The following is a 23,630-nucleotide window of genomic DNA, read 5'->3' as shown; positions in this document are numbered from 1 at the left end:
TTAATTTAAGTAGGCTCTGTATTCAGGAGGCTGAGGCAGGTGGATCTCTATGAGTTTGAGGCCAGCCTGGTCTACATAGCTACCACTAGGCCAGCTAAGGCTACACAGTGAAACTCTGTCTCAAAAAAGTAAACAAAGGGCCCTTCAATGGTGGTGCATGCCTGTAATCCCAGTACACAGGAGGCAGAGGCAGGTAGATCTCTGTGAGTTCAAAGCCAGCCTTGTCTACAGAGTGAGTGCCAGGATAGCCAGGGCTACACAGAGAAACTGTCTCAAAAAAAAACCAAACAAAAAGTAAATAATGGAAAAAATTAAACATATATAACTTATATAAAATGAAAAAACTAGAGACGCACAAGCTAACATAAACTTAAAAAAACAGCAAATTTGATTAGGCCTGTAACAAATAAGGAGACTGAATCAGCAAGGAAAGCTCCGACTTTAGATGGCTTCACTGGGGAACTCTACCAAACATTTAACTAAGAGTTCATAGAATTTTTTGTTTGTTTTTCTGAGGTAGGCTTTCTCTGTGTAGCCCTGGCTGTCCTCAAACTCCCTCTGTAGGCCAGGCTGGCCTTGAATTCAGAGATCCACCTGCCTCTGCCTCCTGTGTGCTGGGATTAAAGGAGTATGCCACCACTGCCCAGAAGAATTCATATAAATTCTTTTTATACAATTTTGGAGGTGACATTTTCCAATTCATGCTATGAAGTTATTAATGGTGCTATTACTTTCATACCAAAACTATATATCACAAAGCAAACTAAAGACTAACATCCCCTATAAAACACAGAGAAAACTCAATAAAATCCAGCAAAATATAAGTATGATTATATACTGTGATCACATGATATATCCCAACAACTAATAAACTGGATTAGAAAACAGGATGCATCTTTTTGCTGCATCCAAGAAACATATGTTACCTCTAAAGACAGACATCAGTCATCTCAGGGTAAAAGGATGGAAAAAGGTATTCCAAGCAGATGGACCCAAGAACTAAGGAAGTATATCTAATTTAATATTAGACAAAATAGAGTTCAAACCAAAACTAATCAGAAGAGATAGGGAATGACAGCACATACTCATTAAAGGAAAAATCCATCAAGACTATATGCAATCCTAGACATGTATGCACCAAACAAAAGGGTACCCAGCTTCATAAAAGAAACACTACTATAGCTAAAACCACATATTCAACCTAATACAGTGCTAGTAGGTAACTTTAATACCCCACTTTCAACAATAACTAGGTCATCCCAGCAAAAATTAAACAGAAAAATGCTAAAGTTTAAAAGTATTATAACTTGGGGCTGGAGAGATGGCTTAGTGGTTAAGAGCACTGTTTGCTCTTCCAAATCGACCCAGGTTCAAATCCCATCACCCACATGGTAGCTTACAACTGTCTGTAACTCCAGTTCCAGGTGATCTGACACCCTCACACCAATGCACATAAAATTAACTAAATTTTTTTAAAAAGTATTATAACTTAAATGGACTAGCAGACTTTTATAAAACATTCCAACCAAACACTAAAGAATATACTTTCTTTCTCAGCAGCCCACAGAACTTTCTTCAAAAGGAACCACATATTAGCAAAAGCAACTCTCAACAAACTTAAAAAAAAAATAGAAATAACACCCTATATCCTATCTGACCCCCATGGATTAAAGCTGAAACAGCAGACAGGGTACAAACTCATGGAAGTTGAACAACTCTCTACTGAATGAAAACTAGGTCAAAATAGAATTCAAGAAGGAAACTGAAAACTTTTTAGAACTGAATGAAAATGCAAACACAACATACCCAAACCTATGGGACACAACAAAGGTGTTCCAAGAGTCAAGTTCATAGCCTACATTAAATAAACTGGAAAATCTCATATTAATAACACACTTGAATGCTCTAGAAAAACAAAAGGAATACCCAAAAAGAATAGATGGGAAGAAATAATAAAACTCAAAGCTGAAATCAATCAATGAAATGAAGAGTTGGTTCTTTGAGAAAAGTCAGCAAGATAGGTAAACCTGTAGCTGAATTAATCAGAAGACACAGACAAGATCCAAATTCTAAATTAATGCCAGGCAGTGATATTGCATGCCTTTAATTCCAGGGCTTGGGAGGCAGAGGCAAAAAAAAAAAAAAAATTGGGGTGGGGGGTGGTTTGCTTGTTGGTTGGGTTTTTTGTTTTGTTTTGTTTTGTTTTGTTTCCGAGACAAGGTTTCTCTGTGTAGTCCTGGCTGTCCGGGACTTGCTTTGTAAAACAGGCTGGACTCAAACTCTGAGATCTGCTTGCCTCTGCCTCCCAAGTGGTCAGACTCAAGGCTTGGGACACCACGTCCAGCTTGGCAAAAAAGATTTAAATTAGTAAGAAATGAAAAAGAAAACATGATGACAGACACTAAGGAAATTCAGGGCATCATAAGGGCATACTTTAAAAATCTGTATTCTACCAAACTAGAAACCCTAAAAGAAATCAATAAAAAAAAAAATATTTTTGAGACAGGGTTTCACTATGTAGCCCTGGCTGACCTAGCTGGCTTGGAACTTCACAGAGATCTGCCTAGCTCTGCTAGGATTAAAGGAATACAATATCATTTGCAGCAAATTTCTCAGTATTATATGACACACCAAAGTGAAATCGAGATGAAATAATTTAAACAGACACTAGTAATCAGAAGCAGGAATTAAAAGTTTCCCATCCAAAATAAACCCAGGGCCAGATGAGTTCGCACAGAAGTCTACCAGACATTCAAAAAACACTAACACTCCTCAAGTTATTCTTTGAAACAGAAACTGAAGGAACACTGCCTAATTCTTTTTATGAAGCCATTATTACCTTGATACCAAAACCACAAAAGACCCAACAACAACAACAAAATTAAAGACGAGGTCTCTTATGAGCATACATATAAAAAATCTTGCAAACTGAATTCAAGAACAATCAAAAAGATTATCCCCCCATGATTAAGTTGGCTTCCTCCCAAAGATTCAGGGACAGCTCAATAAATGTAATCCACATATAAATAAGCATAAAGGCAAAAATCAAATGGTGAACTCAGTATTTGCAGAGAAGACCTTTGATAAAATACCACATTCCTTTATGAAAAAAGCGTGGGAGCGACAAGGGGTACATGAGACACACCTCAACATAATGAAGGCAATGGAGAGCATGCTCACCACATCCAACATCATCCTAGTGGAAAGAAGCCCAACGCCTCATAACTAAAAGCAGGAACAAAACAAAGTTGTCCTTTTGCTCCATACCTATTCAATGTAGTACTTAAAGTCTCAGCTAGAGAAATAAGACAAATGAAACAGATCAAGAAGATACAAACAGGAAAGAAAAAGCCAAAGTATCCTAATTGCAGATGATATGATTTTATACATAAAAAGACCTTAAACACTCCACCAGAAAATTTTTACAGCTGAAAAACACCTTCAGCAAAACAGTAAGATGCAAAATTAGCACACAAAAATAAGTAGTCTTTCTTATATACAAATGACAAACATACTGAGAAAGAAAGCAGACAAATGGTACCTTTCAAAATAAAATATCTTAGTAATTTTTTTTTAGTTTTTTCGAGACAGGGTTTCTCTGTGTAGCCTTGGTTGAATGGGATTGTTGACCAGGCTGGCCTCGAACTCACAGAAATCTGCCTGCCTCTGCCTTCCTGAGTGCTGGGATTACAGGCATCCTTGAGGTAATTTTAACCAAGCAAGTGAAAGATATGTAATATATTTTCTAAAACACTGAAAAAAGAAACTAAAAAAGAAGACACCAAAAGATGGAAAAATCTCCCATTCTCACAAAATTGGTAGAATATTGTGAAAATGGCTAACCTGCCAAAAGCAATTTACAAATTCAATGCAATCCCCATCAAAATCCCAACAAAATTCTTCTCACATAACTTAAAAAAAATGTTCAGCTTCATATGGAGAAAGACAGACACACACACACACACACACACACACACACACACACACACACATATACCAGGACAGCTAAAACAATCCTGGGTATTATTTTAGCTGTGGGAGGTATCACCATCTCAGATTTCAAGTTGTATTACAGAGCTATAGAAATAAAAACAGCCATGTTGATCAATGGAATAACATGAAGACCCAGGCATAATTCCACACACCTACAGACAGCTGATTTTTTTTAACAAAGAAATCAAAATTAAACACTAGAGAAAAAGAGAGAATCTTCAACAAATAGTACGACAGCAAATTCAACAATTGATAGCTGCATGTAAAAGAATGAAAACAGATCTACTATCTAACACCCTTCATAAAATCGAACTCCAAATGGGTTAAGATCAGATACCCTGAGTCCAGTAAAGGAGAGATTAGGGAATAGGCTTGAATTCACTGGCATGGGGAAAGAAAAAAATTCTAAAAAGGACACTGATAGCACAGGCTCTCAGACAACGAATAAATGGAACATCACGAAACTAAAAAGCTTCTGTACGGCAAACGACACCATCATCTGAGTGAAGTGGCAGCCTGCAGGACGGAAGAAACCCTTACCAACTATGTGTGTGCATGTGGGAGTGTGTGTGTGCATGATAGAGCTTGGTATCTAGAAATAAACTACAAAAATGAACATTAGGAAAAATAAACCAATTTAAAAATGGAATATAAACTAAACAGAGTTCTCAAAAGATAAAATACAAATGGCTGAGAACACTTTTAAACATTCAACATCTTTGGTCATCAGGGAAATCTAAATCAAAACCATTTTGGGCGGGGCAGTGGTGGCACACACCTTTAATCCCAGCACTTGGAAGGCAGAGGCAGGTGGATCTCTGTGAGTTTGAGGCTAGCCTGCTCTACAGAGTGAGTTACAGGACAACCAAGGCTACACAGAGAAATCCTGTCTCAAAAAACCAACCAAACAAACAAAAACCCTATTTTGAGATTTCCTCTTATCCCATCAGAATGGCCAAGATCAATAAAACAAACGACAACACATGCTGGCAAGGAGGTAGGAAGGAAGAACACTTATTAAGTGCTGGTGGAACTGCAAGCTGGTATAGCCCCTGTAGAAATCCGTGTGGAGGTTCTTCAGAGAAACGAAAATCTACCCCAAAATCCAGCGAAACCATTCACGAGCATCTACCCAAAGGATTCTATGTCTGACTACAGAGATACTTGCTCCTCCTTGTTCACTACTGCTCTATTTATAACGTCAGTTCATATAAAGTTCATGACTGCTCTATTTATAAACAGATTAAATGTCCATCAATTTATGAATAGATAGTGAAAATGTGGTTCCATTTATATACGGATTATTATTCAGCTGTTAAGAAAAATGAAATGTGTAAATAAATGGATGGCCCTAGAAACAATGCCCTGAGATCGGAGCATTGCTCAGCCCTCATCAGAGAAGCTTCTTGCAGTAGATGGAGATTAACACAGATATCCACAACAGGACAATATGCAGAGAATGAGACACTTTAGAGCACTCAGCCCTCATGTGATGGGGGTATCTTCATCAAATCCCTCAAGGTTCGAGGATCTATGAGAAGATAGATTATAGGACTGTAAAATCCAGAGGTGGTGCAGGACTCCAAGGAAACAGCATATTCCAGACTCAACAGAATTGACATACAAGTGAACTCACAGAGGCTATTAGTGCATACACAGTACGTGAACAGGTTCAAACCAGACACAATCCAGCCCTGAGAAAAGGAATAGACACAAAGTCCCACCCCTAACCAAGAAGCTATTTGCAACTGAAACCTGCTGGAAAAAGGAAAATCCGTTTTCCTCAATGAAATGCCACCGAGTATATATCAACTACACTCTAGGGCAGGCCCCATGCCCTAAGGTAGCTGGCCAACACAAAAGGGATGCCATGTTTTTGTGCACTTTTTGTTTCATTTTGATCTTACTGATTCTTTCTTTTTCTGAGAGACAAAGAGTATGAAGCTGATGGGGAGGGAGATGAAAAGGATCTGGAAGGATTTGAGGGAAGGGAAAGGATAAAATTATACTGTAGTGTATGAAAGAAAACAATTTTTAATTTTAACAGTCCAGAAATTTACATATCTATGGCCCTTCAATTTTTGATATGTGGAAGCGGAATGGAAAGTAACTAGCAATGCATATGCGAGTTATTTGGGTGGTAATTAACATGTTCTACAATTAAGGCTCAGAATTTAGCTCAGGGACAGAGGGCTTGCTTAGAAACACAAGACTCTGGGCTTAGTCCCCAATAAGAAATGTGTGTGGAGGGGGCAAGAACGAACTGTTCTAAAATTGTAATGGTGATAGCTATACCAACTAAGAAATATATTAAGAGCCAGTGAACTTTAGAGAAGTATATTTTATAATATATGAATTTTTCTAAATAAGTTGTTTTTAATTAAAAGGATAAAGGACTATTATGAGCAACTTCAGGACCTGCATAGGTCCTGAAAAACTGGTAATTCAAATAAAAGGAAATCTTACTTTATTTTATATTTTTCCTATCATTTATTTTGTTATTGTTCCTCCAATAAATAGGGTCTTGTTTTCATTATATCTTTTAACAAAGGAAGAACATTTATATGTGACTATTACTGATTGCTATATATCAACTTTTAACTAGCTACTTTCCAGGATTATCTTAATTTTAATGCTATTGGTCTTGGTTTTCTCTTGACCAATTACATAGAGGGATCATCAACAAGTACCAATCTAAACCTTCTGTTTTCCTATGCTTTTATCTTCTACTTCTGTTTCTGTTGGCTGCTGTATTCCAACACAATTAAATAATAGGTGTTCCTGTCTTGTCCCTCGCTTTAACAAGCATGCCACTGAAGCTTCTTTCTTTGGGCAAAATGCTATTTGGGGAACTTCAGTGACTTTGGTTTGGTTTTTTGTTTGGTTTTTTTGTTGTTGTTTGTTTTCAATTTATTCATTTTACATCCTGATGGAAGGCCCCTCCCTTATCTCCTCCCATTCCTACCCTCCCTCCTTCTTCTCTCCTCTATCCCCCTCCTTCTCCTCTTCAGAAAGGTGGAGCCCTCTGCCTCTACTAACTGACCTCAGCTATCAAGTCTCATCAGGACTGCCCGCATCCTCTTCCTCTGTAGCCTGGCAAGGACACCCGACAGGGGTGAGTGATTGAAGTGCATGCAACAGAGTCCATGTCAGAGACAGCCCCTGCTTCCCTTACTAGGGAACCCACATAGAAACTGAGCTGCCTATCAGCTACATCTGAGCAGGGGCCTAGGTCCTCTCCATGTACGGTCCTTGGATAGTACATCAGTCTCTGCAGGAGGCTCTGGGCCCAGATTTGTTGGCTCTGTTGGTCTTCTTGTGGAGCTCCTGGCTCCTCTGGGTCGTTCTATCCCCCTACTCTTCCATAAGACTCCTTGTGCAATGCCCAAAGTTTGGCTGTGAGTCTCAGCATCTGCTTCGATCCCCTGCTGGGTAGAGTCTTTCAGAGGACATCTATGGTAGGCTCCAGTCCTGTTCCCTTTCTTCAACTGCTACCAGTGTCTATTCTATTCGCCCTTCTGAATGAGAATTAAACCTCCCTAGGGTTCTCCTTGTTACTTAGCTTCTTTAGGTCTGTAGATTGCAGCATGGTTATCCTGTATTATATGGTTAATATTCACTTATAAGTGAGTATATACCATGTCTTTCTGGGTCTGGGTTACCTCACTCAGGATGATCTCTTCCAGGTCCATCCATTTGCTTGCAAATCTCATGATGACTTTGTTCTTAACAGCTGAAGATTATTCCATTGTGTAGATATACCACAGTTTCTTTATCCATCCTTGGGTTGACACCTGGGTTGTTTCCATCTTCTGGCTATTACTAATAAAGCCACTGTGAACATGGTTAAACAAATGTCCTTGTTGAATGGTGGAGCACTGATTTTGGGTATTTGCCCAGGAGTAATATAGCTACACCTTGAGGTAGAATTGTTTCAGATTTTCTGAGAAAACACCAGATTGATTTCCAAAGTCATTGTACAAGGTTGCATTCTAACTAGCAATGGAGGAGTGTTACCCTTTTTCCACACCCTCACCAGCATGTGCTGTCACTTGAGATTTTGATCTTAGTCATTCTGATAGGTTTAAGATGAAATCTCAGAATTGTTTTGATTTGCATTTCCCTGATGACTAAGGATGTTAAGCGTTTAAGTGCTTCTCAGCCATTTGATATTCCTTTGTTGAGAATTCTGTTTAGCTCTATACCCCATTTTTAATTGGATTATTTGGCTTGTTGGGTGTTTAATTTCTTGAGCTCTTTATATATTTTTAATATTAGCCCTCTCTAGGATGTAGGGTGGATGAAGATCTTTTCCCAGTCTGTAGGCTGTCATTTTGTTCTGACAACAGTGTCCTTTGCTTTACAGAAGCTTTTCAGTTTCATGAGGTCCCACTTATTAATTGTTGTTCTTAGAGGCTGAGCTGTTGGTATTCTCTTCAAAAAGTTGTCTTCTGTGCCAGTGAGTTCAAGGCTCTTCTCCACTTTTTCTTCTAATAGATTTAATGTGTCTTGGTTTTATGTTGAGGTCTTTGATCCACTTGGACTTTAATTTTGTGCAGGGTGATAAATATGGATCTATTTGCATTTTCTACATGTAGACATCCTGTTAGACCATCACCATTTGCTGAAGATGCTATCTTTTCTTTATTGTATGGTTTTGTCTTCTTTGTCAAAAATCAAGCAACAGTAGATGTACGGGTTTTTGGTTTTTATAGTGTTGGATGTTGTTCTGTTTTAAATAAAGCACCTTGTGTTGTAGACTGTGAACCATAATTAAAACTTTCTACTTTTATTTATTTCCTGAAAACTCTGCCTCCTGAGTTACACTGTCTATTAGAACCTCATGAGTGGTTACTAATGTGGCATTATTTGGAACATCAACTTTCTAGCACTAAATCTTCACTGAGTTGCACTGCTTGTCACTATAATATACAAGACAAATCACAGATCACAGGAACCAGAAAGCCACTTATGTATTTGTCTTTTTTGTTTTGTTTTGGTCTGTTTTTGAGACAGGGTTTCTCTGTGTGCCCTGGCTGTCCTGGACTTGCTTTGCAGACCAGGCTGGCCTTAAACTCACAGAGATCCACCTGCCTCTGCCTCCCAAGATTACAGGCTGGGATTACAGGTGTGCGCCCCCACGCCTGGCTGTATCTGTCTAGTTTATTTTTCAGTGGTCCTGGAGACTGGGCTCAGACCTCTGCACATTACCACATGTATATTCGGCTACGGAGCTATGGCCTCAGTCCTTACTTCTTCTCAGCAATATTGGGGGTTGGGAGGGTCTTTTTGGAGGTTGTTTTGCTTGGGTTTGTTGTTTGTTTTGTTTCTGAAACATGGTCTCTCTATAGTAGCTCTGTCTATCCTGGAACTATGTAGATCAGGCTGACTGCAAACTCACAGAAATGGTGCTGTCTCTGCCTCCCAACTGCTGGGATTAAAGGCATGTACCACCACACACACATTGCTTGGCCTCTCAGCAAAACTGTAAAGAATGTTTCCCACAATATTTGGTTCTTCCCATGCATAGAGTACTGTGTTCTGGCAGCTACACAGGACTCACATGAGGTGCAGTCATCTCTGTAAAGCTGCATCATCTTCCCGGGGCCTACTCTTCACTGGAAGTGGCCAACCAAGCAAGTACTTGGAAGGAAGACCCTCAGTTAGAGCACACTTAATCATATCAGGGGTCTCAGCATTCATTTGTCTGTTTCTAGGTTGATTTTAGCTGAGCTCACCAACCTCTTTAGAATTTGCCACAACTAAGCAATGTATTAGTTTTCCTGTTGCTCTGATGAAATACCCTGAAGAGTTTTTAATGAGAGATGGCTCAGAAGTTTAGAGCACTTGATGCTCTTGCAAAGGATCTTGGTTTGATTCCAGCACCTACATAGTACCTCACAACCATCTGTAACTCCAGTTCCATGGGATCTGACTCCTGACTTCTGGAGTACCTATGCCTATGGCTCACAGACATACATGCACGCAAAGTATTCATACACATAAAATAATCGTTTAAAACTTTTAAAATATTTATTTATATATTAATTATGTATAACAGTGTTCTGCCTGCACGCCAGAAGAGGGCACCAGATCTCATTAAAGATGATTGTAAACCACCATGTGGGTGCTGGGAATTGAACTCAGGTCCGTCTGGAAGAGCAGCCAGTGCTCTTAACCACTGAGCCATCTCTCCAGTCCCTAAAAAAAAAACTTTTATATCTGAAGTGCTAGGGAGATGGGTCAGTGAGAAAAAGTAACTGCAACACAAGCATGGGGGCATGAGTTTGCATCTCCAGCACCGACAAAAAAAGCCTCCCACATTTCTTAAAACCTTTAAGTGCCAGGAATTGTGGATCATACCTATAATACTAACACTCGAAAGATGTGATAGGAAGTCCTGTGAGTTCAAGCCCAGTCTACGCTATATAGTAAGTTTTAGACCATCCTGGGACACACAGTAAAGCCCAATATAAACACACAAGCATCCATGAGAAAGGAAACACATGGACTCTCCTTACTGTCTATAGCAATGTGGATATTGGTGAACCCCTACAGACTCATAAGTTGAAATCCTGACTCCCCAGAGAGCAATGATATGAGGAATGGCAGCTTTAGGAGCTATTCATGCTACAAGAGTAGAATCCTCATTAAGACCTTTTGAAAAAGTCATATTCACATACATGAAAAGATATGGAGTTTCCCTGTAACAATGGTACTGCTAGACACAACAGGCTGACAAAAACTATAGTACCTAGAATGTCTTGCCTCTTTTGGAGTAGTTAGCCAGTGGGGTCCCACAGACACCCAAATAATACAGGCACTGCCACTGTTCTTTGTTATTCTTCAGAATGTGACAATGAGAGCCTATTGCTGAGGACACCAAATATTTGAGTCACAGGACAAGAAGAAATCAAACTGCCATGACTCGGAAGTGTCTCTCCATTGGCTAGCTTTCATAGTACTGGAAGATGCTGGAAGATGCATGCTACTGGAGGAGAAAAGTAATCAGTCTTTCCCAGATGTGAACCCCTGTGTGAGCTACAATAAGGGCCAGAATGGCAAGATAAACCCACTGGTCCAATAGTGACACAAATGTTATTGGGAGCAATGAACTACTTTCTAGTTATGTTTAAGGCCTCCTTCACAAAACTGAACCACTACCCAGAACCACTACTGGCTAAGTAAGTCAGAGGCTCTAGGGGAGAACCTACTACTATTATTCTGCTAAATGATCCTTAATGGAATTACTGTCCTTATAAAAGGAGCCCAAGAGAGATTCCCCGTCCACTAAAATGAGAAAGGAAGCATAGGGACCCTCTTTAGTATCCACAACTGTGTCAATATTTGTGAATCCCTATAGATTCATAAGTTTAAGTCCTTACTCCCCAAGGAGCCATGATATGAAGAATGGAAGCTTCTTCTGGGACAGGGGAATCACTACACATGGAAACATAAGCAAGAGGGGGCTTTAATTTAAACATCCTACTTAAGAATCATTATGGAGGTGGAGAGGTGGCTCAGCAGTCAAAGAGTACTTGTTGCTCTTGCAGAGGACCCAGGTTCAGTTCGCAACACCCACTAGCAGCTAACTCCAGTTCCAGAGGATCTGACTTTTTTCTGGCTTTTAAGGGACCTGAATACAATTGGTGTATAGACACACAGGCAGGCAAAACACCCATACACCTTAAAAAACAAAACAAAAAAAAAAAAACTTAAAAAAATAATCTTTCTGTCACAAAGGAAGCTGGGAAGAATAAGAATCCACATTTTACACTACACAGTGTGGGCGGTGTGAAAAGCGCTAGTGAAATGCTATGTTGGTTCTGGGAAGCAGACCATCACTGTCTAGCCTGCATCTCCCTCTGCGTGAGAAGGTCGCCTTCAGAGTTAGTGTCACAGGCAAACTGGTATATTTTGAAATGTAGTTAAGACCATGCAACTGGCATTAAACTAGAAATCGTATCTGTTGAACATTTTTAGACGCACCCTCTAGAAAACTATTTGCACTAGTAAATCTTTTCCTTCCGGTGGAAAGTGATGCAGACTTTTCAGATTTAGAGTCTCTAATGGGATTCAGCAGCAGCGTGGTCAGCCTGGGCTGGAAGCACGGAACCGAGGGGCAACACTGCATGTCGCAAGCATGCGTGCTTACGAAGATTCAATCTCAAACGTGAACAAACTACCATGACTTCGCACTTTTATTGAGTCACTCCCATTAGAAACCTTTTTGACACAAGATCTCATTACGTAGCTGAGGCTGCAGAGCCTGGATCTCCCCCTCAGCCTCCTCAGCACCACCATGCCCAGTAGAACAAATCTCCTCTTAAAGTGATTGTCAGTGTACAGGTTAAAGCTCCTGGGCTAATTTTGTTTGTTATTAAGTTTCAGTGCTATTTTATGTTTCATTCAAGTGAAGCAGTCATGTTTTAAAATAACCTATTCTTAATATAAAATTATCCGTATGGGACTGCTATTGCTTTACTTTGGGACTTTGTAATCTTAAAAATCTGAGCCAAGCTGCTGGCCCTACCTGAGACAAGGAAGTGCTCTAATTCTGAGTGCACCACCCCAGCCCCATCTTTCCACTTCTATTCTGAGCTCCACGGTTTAGTTTTTATCTGTTGAAGTCATGTTATGTGCCTGAACTGCCTTTGTAAAGGCAAATGTTTCCAATGCAAGTGTCCTCATCAAGCCCACCCAGCTTCCCTTCTCTCCAGTGCCACATATATCCCCATCACTAATCCCTCCCAGTTTTGCCTGTTTTTTTTTTAAAACCCACTGAGTCCACTTAGAGCTGCCACTCTATGCATGAGTATAGGGCCATCTACTGGATCACAGGCAGACTCACAGACTACCTCTCCCAGCATCTGCTATCAACTGCCAATAGCTCCTCAGCTAGGGGCTCCTTTCATCGGTTTATTCATGGAGAAATAATCATAATTTGCATATGCTTCAATGTTTATCTTTGAAGCATTTTATTATTTATCTTTCTTTTTATGAAGCATCTGTTACCTGCCTTTGGTTTTCCATTATTTTTCTCTTCATATATTTTAGTAGATTCCGTAGTATTACTTTGAGCAAGGCCAGCTTTGTTTGAGTTAGATACATAATTCTATACCAGTTATTTATATGAAGTTTATTCTAAATAATAAGAACTTGGCTTTTAACGTAGGGTCATATGGAACATTTAATCTTTACTTCTCTGGAGCTAGAGAACTCTGCAGCTCTGAAAGAAATGCCATTGCCCCTCGGACACTTGAACAGATGGTGTTGTAAAAATGTGGCCTGCTTCCCTAAATGACTCCTCCTCACATTTCCTTTCAGGAGCAAAAACATCTATAAGCTTTTCCAACAGGATGTATGCACTCTACTTTTGTTGAAAAAGCAAGAGACTTGGGGTTTGTCTCTCAAAAGGTATGCCTTACGTTGGGGAAATGCACAGTGTGGTTCTGTCTGAGATCTATACAGCCCTATAAGTAGGATTCCCCATATTTCCTCTGGCACTCCTAGACCATTTCCCCTTGCAGCCATTTCAAATTCACTGTATTTCACAGCTTCAGACCTAGTTTTGTAAAAAATGGAGTTTGCTTCTGGCTTGTTTTCTTTGAAGTGGTTTCAGAGCCAAGAAGGTGAGGCCATCAAAAACATTGTCCCATCCAAACTAGAAGTTCTCCACAGGAGCAAATTTTTCTTTAATCAGGCCCCTTCCACCTTACAAGTTTCAAAGCCCTGTATATGTGTCTTCTCTCCTACACACACGCTAAGCAGCTAAGCCTGAAGGGTTAACTGGCTTACTCCAAGTCCCAGAGCTGGCAAGAATCCAGGGCTCCTGGTTTATGGTCCGGCGCTCTTATCAAAATATACATCCAAGCATGAACTTGGCTCACATTCCTTCTTCTGAACTCATTATCAGGAGCTGATCAAGAATTATATTTAGGAAAGCTAGAAACAGGCTGGAGAGATGGCTCAGCAGCTAAAAGCATTTGCTGTCCTTGAGGAGGACAAAGGTTCAGTTCCCAGCACCCACTTTAGGAAGATTACAACCACCTATAACTCTAGCTCAAAGGATTTGACACCCTTATTCCATCCTCTGCAGGCACCTGCATGCACATGGTACTCATTCATACACATACACAAATAAGCAAAGGTTTAAAAGAGAGACAGAGAAGGAAAAGACTAGAAAACAAGAACATATAAATGTCAGAGGTGAAGAAGATGAGGGACAAAAGAACAGGCTTCCTGTTACCTGGCTTAGTATCAGTCACTCCTTCCAAGAGAACCAGTCCTACTGGTCGCTGACACGCAATGTTGCAGAAGCGGAATCGTAGTAGGAAGTCTCGGCCATACTTCCGTCTCTCTATAAACCAGGAAAATGCCATATGATAAAAGAAATGCAAAGGACTCAGGTGCCAAGACCTCTTACGTACCAAGAACCTTCTAGTATAACAACACTGAGGAAATCTGACTCTGAGGACAGGGAGATTTTCCCAATGGTTGCAACCAAATCTTGTCCATTTCATTTGGGGGCATATGGAGAACAAGAAAAACAGAGGAACTTGCTAAGAAAATTAAAGAGATTATTCTTTCTCTTATTATTGAAAGCAAACTTTCACCCCCACACAAACAGGGAGACACAGAAAATCAAGATGTGATATATGAGCCAGGCATGGTGGTGCATGCCGTTAATCTCAGCACTGGGGAGGCAGAGGCAAGTGTTCTGAGTTCGAGGCCAGCCTGGTCTACATAGAAAGTTCTAGGACAGCTAGAGCTATGTAGAGAGTCCCAGACTCAAAACAACAGCAAAAAGAATGTGATATGTGAGGACTGGAGATATGGCATAGCGAGTAAAAGCACTAGCTTTTACCAGAGTACCAAAGTTTGGTTCCCAGCACCCACATGACACCTCACAACCATTTGGTAACTTTAGTAACAAGGGATCCAAAATGTTCTTCTAAACTATGCAGGCACCAGGCATATACATGGTCCACATACAAACACACAGCGCCGCGCCCCGCCCCCCCCCAAATCACAAACTTTAAAAACAAAAGGGCTTACCTGATCTCTTGGGATGACAGGAGGTAACATACTGACAACAATCAGTGATGCCCAGGGAGCTGGGCCACAGTGGGGCCTGCAGCTTCCTCTGGTAAAGCTGATGAGAGAAGTCTTCCTGTCCAGAGACCTGCAAAAAAGAGCAAGGTGGGCATGAGGAAGCCAAGCCAGAAAAAGGAAATGACTCCTGTTATAGGACATTTGAACAAATACAAACACACACAATCAGACAGTATATACATGAAATGAGCTAGCCACACCCACCTCAAGGGAAGGCAAGGATATGGAACTAATTATAACATTACTTTCTCACTAAAAGCATTTACATGTCCATGAGATAGGGAACAATGGAAAGAGAGTAAAGAATAAGTGGAAAACAGAACTGTATGAGCATGTGGTCCTATGGTTCACCTCAGAATAATCTATGCAGTCCTCCACAAGGGAGCCAACTCCCTTGAATTTGTACCAGAGACAGGTCTATCCTGTCATCCTCAACTCTGCTTCTTCTAGAGCAAAGTCAGTTCCTTAGGTCTGTTATTGGGAAACCGCAGGGTAAAACCATATGGGAAATGCACCAAGCACTTTACCATATTTATGTCACCATCCTCACTCAAAGTCATGAGCAGCCTGGGAACGGACAGAGCATGCAGGGAAACATTTGGCAATACCGATCATCTGCACATCTCCAATGTGGGCAGCAAAATTCCCTTTATTTCATCTAACAGCGAATATCTGAATGCCAAACTATGTGTGAGCCACTGGGATCGAGTGGCGACAGGCACAATCCCCTGCCAGGGTATAAACATTCACTATGCAATCCAGAGTGAAAAAAGACTGGGAATCAAATGGCCATTTAATGGCTGTGACTTTGGACAAGTTAGTGGTCTTTAAGTTAATATGCTTTTCTAGGAAATGGGCTACTAGGTTTTCTAATGCCTCTTTCAAAGGGAACAGTCAATAACCACTACCAGTTACTGACTGCCTTTGAAGGAGGCATTAGAAAACCTTATATGCATTATTTCATATGTTCATAAGGTATCTATTATTGGTCCAATTAGATCCTCAGTGTACAGAGTAAGCAAAAGGGTACTGAGGAAGTTCTATAACTTGCCCAGGATAGCAGAGCAGAAATTAGAACTCAGGGCTGTCTGGTTTCTAAACAAGTGCTCTCAGAGCCCTTGCCTAATGGTACCGTCATTTGGTAGGCACTCAGCAAATTCTACTGCCCCTGAGCTCCTTGAAGACAGTTCCTTTACAGGAGGCTAATGCCCTGCTCTCGACAGCACTTAAGTGACCTTGTTAAAATAAAAGCCCAAGCACTCAATAATAGTTGTTTTGTGTCCCTTCTCCATTGTGTTTTGCCAAAAATTAATTAAGCAATAAGATGGATCAGAAGAGACAAAACAGAAACAAAGAGATTAAGTAATGTACAATAGAGCTAGCACACGCTGATAAAACTATGAGCTAACTATGCTACCAATATTTGGCAGCTATAAGAAAGTAAATTCAAATGCAAATTACTGACTGAAAAAAAATAGTTCAAAATAAAAAACAATACTCTGCTGTGTTTATAAGACACATACTGTAGATTTATATATCTCCTGTTGTGGTGATCACTGCACAGTTCCAGAGGCCAGACCACCTGGTTACAATTCTTGCGCCTTACTAACTCTCTGATCTAAGTAACATTATTTAGCATCTCTGTGCTTTAGTTTCTGTACTTTTTAAAATGGAAACAATGGTAGAAAAGAGTGAAAATTAAGGAGCTGATACATGCAGTGTGCTCAATATAATACCTGACACACAGTTACAAGCTTAATAAATATAAACTGTGTACTACAGCAGCATAAATACCATTGTAACTACAGAAAATGACTTGAGACATTTTGACATTTTGAAGATGTAAGAAGGTATGGGACTTGGGTAATAAAGGGTTATTTTCTCTTATTTTATGTTTTAATTTTTAAATAGTTTATAGGATTTACTTGTAAATTAAAACATGATAAAAATGGGAAGATGTTCACTGTGCCAGTGGCACTCCTGTGCTGCCAACCTCCAGAAGAAGACACAGCTCTTCAGCATCAGAGAAACAGGAGAGAGCCAAACAGTGCCCTGCCACAGAAGCAGCACTTGAGGCCAACACCCAGCTCTCTCCCTCGCCCACATTCCCACCCCACAGTGGCTGTCCCATTTCACCTTCCAGGCTGGCATCCCATTGTACTGGAGCTCTCCATCCCTGATGAAGTTGTAGAGAGGTGAATCAGGGACAGAATTCAGGTCCCCACACAAGATGATAGGGCAGTGGCTGCCATCTGACAACCTGGCCAGCTTGTCCACCTCAGCCAGGAGAATGGCCATCTGGGCCAGCTTGACATCACCCCGACGTGGGTTGTACAGGACGTGGGTATTTGCCACACATAGGGGAGCCACTGAGACTTGCCCCAGACTTTCTGGCACTAGTGGCTGCAGCAGCAACACTAAGCCGACATTGTCCCGATTGAGGAGCTCCAATCCAGGCCGGAAGTACTCCACAGGGCTGGCACAGAGCAGACGAAACCTGGTGGGCTTGTAGCACACAGCGCAGCCATCCGTTTTACACCCAGTCCTCCTCTTGTAAAAACAGGTAAAGCCTGTAAGGAAATGGCACCATGGAGATGGGTCAGAGTCCGGGAATCCTGAATCCCTTCCAACCCCTGCAGCATTACAAAGGGTCTGTGCCTAAAGTACCTATCCTGTGTCCCCATGAAGGAGAGCCTCTGCCACCTCTGAGGTTCTGCAGAGATTCCCTTACAGCTATAGCCAGAAGCCTGAGGGACAAGGGAAGGAATGATGGAAGGGGATAAGCAACACACAAGACTGGCTTGACAGCAGAGGCAAAATGGCTCCAAATGGGGTAACCTAGTGGCGTCCCTAGGATCTAGAGTGAGACAAGTGAAGGTCCTGCCTCCACAGCCTATTAGCTTTGCAGTTTGGAGGTTTTGAGCAAACCACACCAACTTTTGGAACCCATTTCTTCATCTGTAAAAATGGAATTATTAACCCACAGCTTCATGGAGTTCATTGGTTACTTCAAAGGTTTAGAAACCTAGAACTCTACTTCCTCACCCACACGTGAAAAGAACTAGGCCACAGGCAGGGCTGATGGTTTACTAAGACACAGAGAAGAGGTGGACTCTTCAGGAGACTCTGCAGGGCTGGAGGAAGAAGGGCCGGCAAGCACGCTGGGGAGCTGTAGTACCCATCATCCGCAGAGAGGGCTCCAGCTGCTCCCAGTAATGGTCTTCCTGGACTTCCTGGAGACACAGGATCTGGGGAATCGACAGGGGAACCAGTCACTCCAGAGGAACCAATGTGACTCCTACTCCCTAGGAGCAGGCCCACAGACCAGACTGAGGGTCATAGTGAGACTTCCCACAGGGCTTACTTTCCTGACAGACAAGCCACTAGCAAGAACAGGCCCAGACTGAAGCTTGAGGGGCCAGACAAGTATGTCAGATTTCCCCACCCTGTGAATCTCTGCACAAGGGTAATCTGCCCAAAATGTTTGACTCCAGGGCAGGCAAGCTCAAACCTGTCTGTCATCCACAGAGCCAAAGATAATCTTAGCTCGTCTGGCACAACTGGCATCATCTTAATAGATATGGGGTAAGAACTCATTCTCTCTGAGTATCAGGAAACAGCCTAGGTCCTGCATCTAAGGCAAGATGGTACATCTCCCTCTTCACTCACATCAGGGTCCCAGTGCTGGAATTCCTGCATGAGGTTGGCAAAGCGATAGTTCCAGTTGAGGATGTCTGGATGGCAGTGCAGATAGAGCTCTGAGCTCTGCTGCATTAGGTCCTGGGCCAGGATATTATACGACATCAGAGTGAACTGGAACTGAGGGCCATCCCCTGCCTCCAGACCCTGAGCATCTGGCTGCGTGGAGAAATCCTCCCATTCTCGCCACAGGATCTCTGCAAAGGGGTCAAGAGAAGAGTTCCAGAACTTATGCAGGTGTCCAGAGGCCAAGCTACTACTACCCAGTCTCACCATGTCATGCCTGAGGTTCCTTTCTCCACTGCCCCTGCCACCCATCCCTCTAAGGACATTTTTCAAGCTGACAGTAAGCTCCTCAAAGCTGGAGACAGTCTTACTGTGTCCATCACTGTGTCCCCTAGCATACAGCAGATACTTAGGAGTCTAACAAGCCTCCACATATGATATAAGAATGAGTCTCTGGGGAACTGTGCAATGGGGTGTGGCAAATAGTTTCCTGGGGCTAAAGACACTTCTAGAATAATTTCAGCCCTGAGTGCTTTCTGTCTCTCTCTATATCTGGTTTCTGGTTATACTGTGAGGTCCCTTGGTGGATTTCAAACCTATTAAAGCCAGAGAACTTTCTTCACATCTTCATAGACTCCCAATATATGGAACAGAAATGAAACCAGAGTTGTTCTCCCTGAGGCAGAGTGGAGGCCCGGGGCCCCTCTAGCCCTACCTCTATGAAGCCTGTCATGCCTACAGAACAATGGAGAGAATCAAAACTAAGACTGGGCCTCAGGTATCCCACTGCCTAACTGCAAGATATTAGACGTGTCCCTTTCTGCACTGTGACTTTTTCATCTGTAGACCCGTAAGGACAGACACGATGACCCTTAAGACACTCCTATTATCTGACCCTGCAAGAATTTCTTTTCCAGATGACCTGACATGCGGGTTCACTAAGCTGGTTGTCAGACTCACCATGATACGGTATTTCCATTGGGGGAGGTTGCAGCTGCTCCAGGCCTTCAAAGGGCCACATGGAAGTGTCTTCCTGGGGCATAGGTTCCGGTGCTATGCTCCAGGCCACCATTGCTGGGTCCTCTTCCCATTGCTCTGCAGCCATTGCGCCCATTGGGAGAACAGCACAGTCTGCGTACTGGGGCCCTGTCTGCACCGGAACAGCTTCCCACAAAGGACCCTCAACCTCGGCCAGTGGCTCCTCCCCTAGCACCTCAGGGAAAGGCTGGTCCAGGTTCTCTGCTGCCTGAAGGTCACTCAGCTGCCTGCTGGACCACTTGTCCTCCGAGGCAGCATCCTGTTCTCCGGAATTATCCATCAGGAGTGCCAGACTGCTCTCAGCTAGTCTCTTATCTGCAAGAGGACCCTCACTCGCAGTTGACAGTGCCTGGTTCCACCCTTCTTCTCGCCACTGCTGCAGCAGGCCCTCACACTCCTCTTGGTCAGGCCCCTGAGGGGCCATGGCAAAGTCACCCTCTACCTGGGGGGACGAGCTCTTCGCCAGAAGGGCATTTTTTCGACATGTAAAGAAAGCATCTACAAAGGAAGCCAAAAGATCAGGTTATAAGAAAGAAGATAGCCTAAGTCACACCACAGAATTCTCCAGCTAGAAGCCTTGTAGAACAAAGATTGTATCCACCTTGCTCATCATTGTGCTAACACAGCCTTCCCAACTTAATGCCTGGAACATCTCATAGCACTGCTTGTAATGTGCCAGGTACTGTTTTAATTGTTTTACAGGTATTAACCAGTCTGCAAGGCAGGGACCTGATGACTCTCAATGCAAGAATGAAAGAACACGGATAGGTACATATAAATCTCTTTTCCTGGAGGTAAACACTACTTTTTAATTTTTAATTAATTTCATATGTTTTATTTTATGTATAAATTTTTAATTTACTTTATCTGTCTACGTGTATGTCTGTGTATGTGTGTGCCTGGTGCCTACAGGGATCAGGGAAGGGTGTTAGATCCCCTGAGCCTGTAGTTACAGACTGTTGGAAGCTACTATGTGGGGGCAGGGAATCAACCAAACCTGGGTCTCCTAGAAAAACAGTCAGCACTCTTAACCACTAAGCCATTTCTCCAGCCCTGAAAACACTAATTTTAACATCAACTCTTGGGTCCTGAAAACCACATTACATTAGAACTAACACCTGGCCAAGAAATAATACCAGGAATTATAGCCTTGTAACGAAATTAATAAAACTGACTCTTCAGACCAGCTCTACTCTTGACCTTAAGATGAGAACAAGAGAATCTGAAACTAGATTACCCCAAGAGTTTTTCTAACCCTATAAACTCTCTACTCTATGAAAGCATTCCAAAAAAAAAAAAAAATCATAATAATACTACCTCAAGATCAATTTACTTTATCACAAAACCCCGGGGACTCTTGCCAGAGCTATTTATCCCAGCCAAAACATTTCATAAACCTCACTGTCCACTTTCTCATCCCATAACACAGCAGAGGCTGCAGATTAGAATGTACCAGCAACTGCGAGTTCTAAGACAGGTGTCATCTAGGCTACAGCAGCCACGGATGACAGCCAACAGCAATAAAGCAGGCAGAGAACTCTAAAATGAGCACTTCAAAAGAACGTTTTGATGACAGCAAGGAACGCCTCTCTCAACACGCACGTGCACATACACCACATACACCCATTCACATCCCAGGGCATCTGACATGCATACAATGGCGGCCCACAATCAGGGACACTTGTTTCATTGGCAATTCGTGAACTACATGAGTTTATGTCTCTCTAAATCAGCGGTACCTCTTAGCCAGCAAGATGGCTCAGCAAGTAAAGGCACTTGTCCAAAAGGATGAAGGAACCAAATCCTCAAAGCTGTCCGCAGACTTCCACACATGCCACGGCAAGTCCCTATCACCGCCACCACGTACACACATTTCGCGCACACGGAGAATAACAAAAACACTGATTTAAAAAATTAAATCAGTGTTCTTCAATGAGGTGAGGGGGGCAGATTTTGCTCCTAGGGAACAGCAAATGTCCAGAGCTTCAGAGGGACTGCAACTGTGACAGTGCTACTGGGTCAAGGGGCAGGGCTGCCACCAAGCATCCTCCAATGCACAGGACAGAGTCACAATAAACGGTCTGTCCTAAAATTTCAAGAATGCTCTCAACCTACAGGCTGGGTTGCTGTGATTTTTTTTTTTTTGTCAAGAACTTGCTAATTATCTGCCCCTTGAAACACGAACACACACGGGCACGGATATGGGCGTATAAAACATGGTTGATAGGCATAAAGCCCCTCACTTTCAAATTTAGCAGATAATATCGTTGGAGATCGTTCTTCGAGAGGAAAATGCTTTACTAAGCAAATCTTTTTTAAAAAATGCCAAATACACAACATTAATATAACTGTCACATTATAACGTGTGGAAGGAAGGACCCTCTAAAATCTCTAGAATTCTACTAATTGGAAAACCTGTGAGCTGATACTAAGACTACCATTGTGAACACTAGATAACCACATAATTCAAGGAATATGCCGGGTTCTCTGAAAACAGTGACTTCTGTAGGACTTCCCATTCCTGGGAAGTATGGACACCCAAAGCCTTCCTGAATCCTCTGGAGACCCATGACTGTCAGCAAGCCATATGTTAGCAAAAGATACGGTGCACAAATGGACACGACCCTGCTCTGTTAAAGCTAGCAGTCTAGAGGCAATACTGTTAGAAAAAAAATCTAATGTTTGATATAAAAATATAGTTTCCCATCGCCCACATAGTGCAGCCCCAGGGTCGGGGGGGAAAAAAGCACTCGATGCAGCTGGGCGTCTTCTTTCTAAGAAAACCCTTCTCGGTACTGCAGGAGGAAAGTCTGGGAATTCTGTGGGCCCTCAAAGAAAAACTGGGGTCGTGTGAAAGACTGTGAATTTCAAAAGCAGAGAGAAGGCAGAACTGTGCAGAAGTTAACAACCACTCCCTTCACTAAGGGACCCAGCCTCTCACATCCCTCTCTCAACACTTGCTTCAAAACTGAGGTTTAAACGCTTCTGGCTTCCGAGCGTGGTAAGTTTGTGTTCTTCAACTAGAGTCGGCCGAAAGAGGTCAGCGGATGACAGGCCGCAGCGAGAACCTTGTGTGAAAGGAGCCCACCCGCCTAAAGGCACAGCCCTCTCTCCGACTCTACCCGCTGAGAAGTCCGGTCCTCGCCTGTCCGGGGTGGCCACCGCTCCCGACCCCCGGGAGTGTCTCAGCCCGCCCCAGGACCACCGCCACAGCCAAGGAGGACGCCCCCTTCCCCAGCCCTGGGTCCACGTTAACCGTGGCCCGACGTCACCAGACCACAGCGTGAGGAGGGGCTGCCCACGAGAGTCGTCGGCCAGCCCGAGAGCCTCGTGGGGCCAGGACGGCCCGCGGAGCGGGGTCAAGGGCCGCCTCACACTTTGCCACCAGCCGAGGACCGCGGTCCAGAGGCCCGGCGCTCCGCCCTAGGTCCCGGGGAGCCCAATAGGGGCAGCCCATCAGGACGCGAGGCCGGTACCTGAGAGGGAGCGGAAGAGGCGCGCGACCGGCAGCAGCAGGTAACACAGGCACGACGCGATCATGGCCGGCCGCCTGCCTGCGCCGCCGCCCCTCCACACCGCCGCACCGCGGTCTCGCTCTGTCCTGCCCCGCCCCGCGCCACCCACGCTCCTCCCCCACGCCGCCCAGGCTCCGCCTCCACGCTGCCCAAGCTCTGCCGCGAGCCCCCCAGGCTCCGCCTCCACAGCGCCTAGGCCCCGCCCCAGAATAGTTCTTCAACAACAACTTTATTGGGAGCAAGGGGTTGGGGGTTGGGGGTTTG

General features: G+C 43.0%; 1 protein-coding gene across 1 annotated transcript in view; it reads right to left on the bottom strand.

The window, feature by feature from the left end:
* Angel1 (angel homolog 1) overlaps positions 1-23,427 on the bottom strand; it is a 28,899-nt gene extending 5,472 nt beyond the window's left edge. The window contains exons 1-7 of the mRNA XM_055593231.1: positions 23,328-23,427; positions 19,774-20,349; positions 18,778-19,004; positions 18,287-18,356; positions 17,245-17,678; positions 15,052-15,178; positions 14,243-14,353 (exon numbers count right to left, since the gene is read on the bottom strand). Of these exons, the coding sequence (XP_055449206.1) occupies positions 14,243-14,353; positions 15,052-15,178; positions 17,245-17,678; positions 18,287-18,356; positions 18,778-19,004; positions 19,774-20,349; positions 23,328-23,391 (1,609 nt within the window). The 5' untranslated portion in view covers positions 23,392-23,427. The remainder of the gene's footprint in view (positions 1-14,242; positions 14,354-15,051; positions 15,179-17,244; positions 17,679-18,286; positions 18,357-18,777; positions 19,005-19,773; positions 20,350-23,327) is intronic.
* Between the last annotated feature and the right edge of the window lie 203 nt (positions 23,428-23,630).

This window comes from Psammomys obesus, unplaced genomic scaffold, assembly GCF_907164565.1.
Source record: "Psammomys obesus unplaced genomic scaffold, mPsaObe1.curated_primary_1811, whole genome shotgun sequence".
Classification (NCBI taxonomy): Eukaryota; Metazoa; Chordata; class Mammalia; order Rodentia; family Muridae; genus Psammomys; species Psammomys obesus.
Note: the sequence above shows the minus strand (reverse complement) of the source record. Positions and strands in the feature narration are given on the sequence as shown.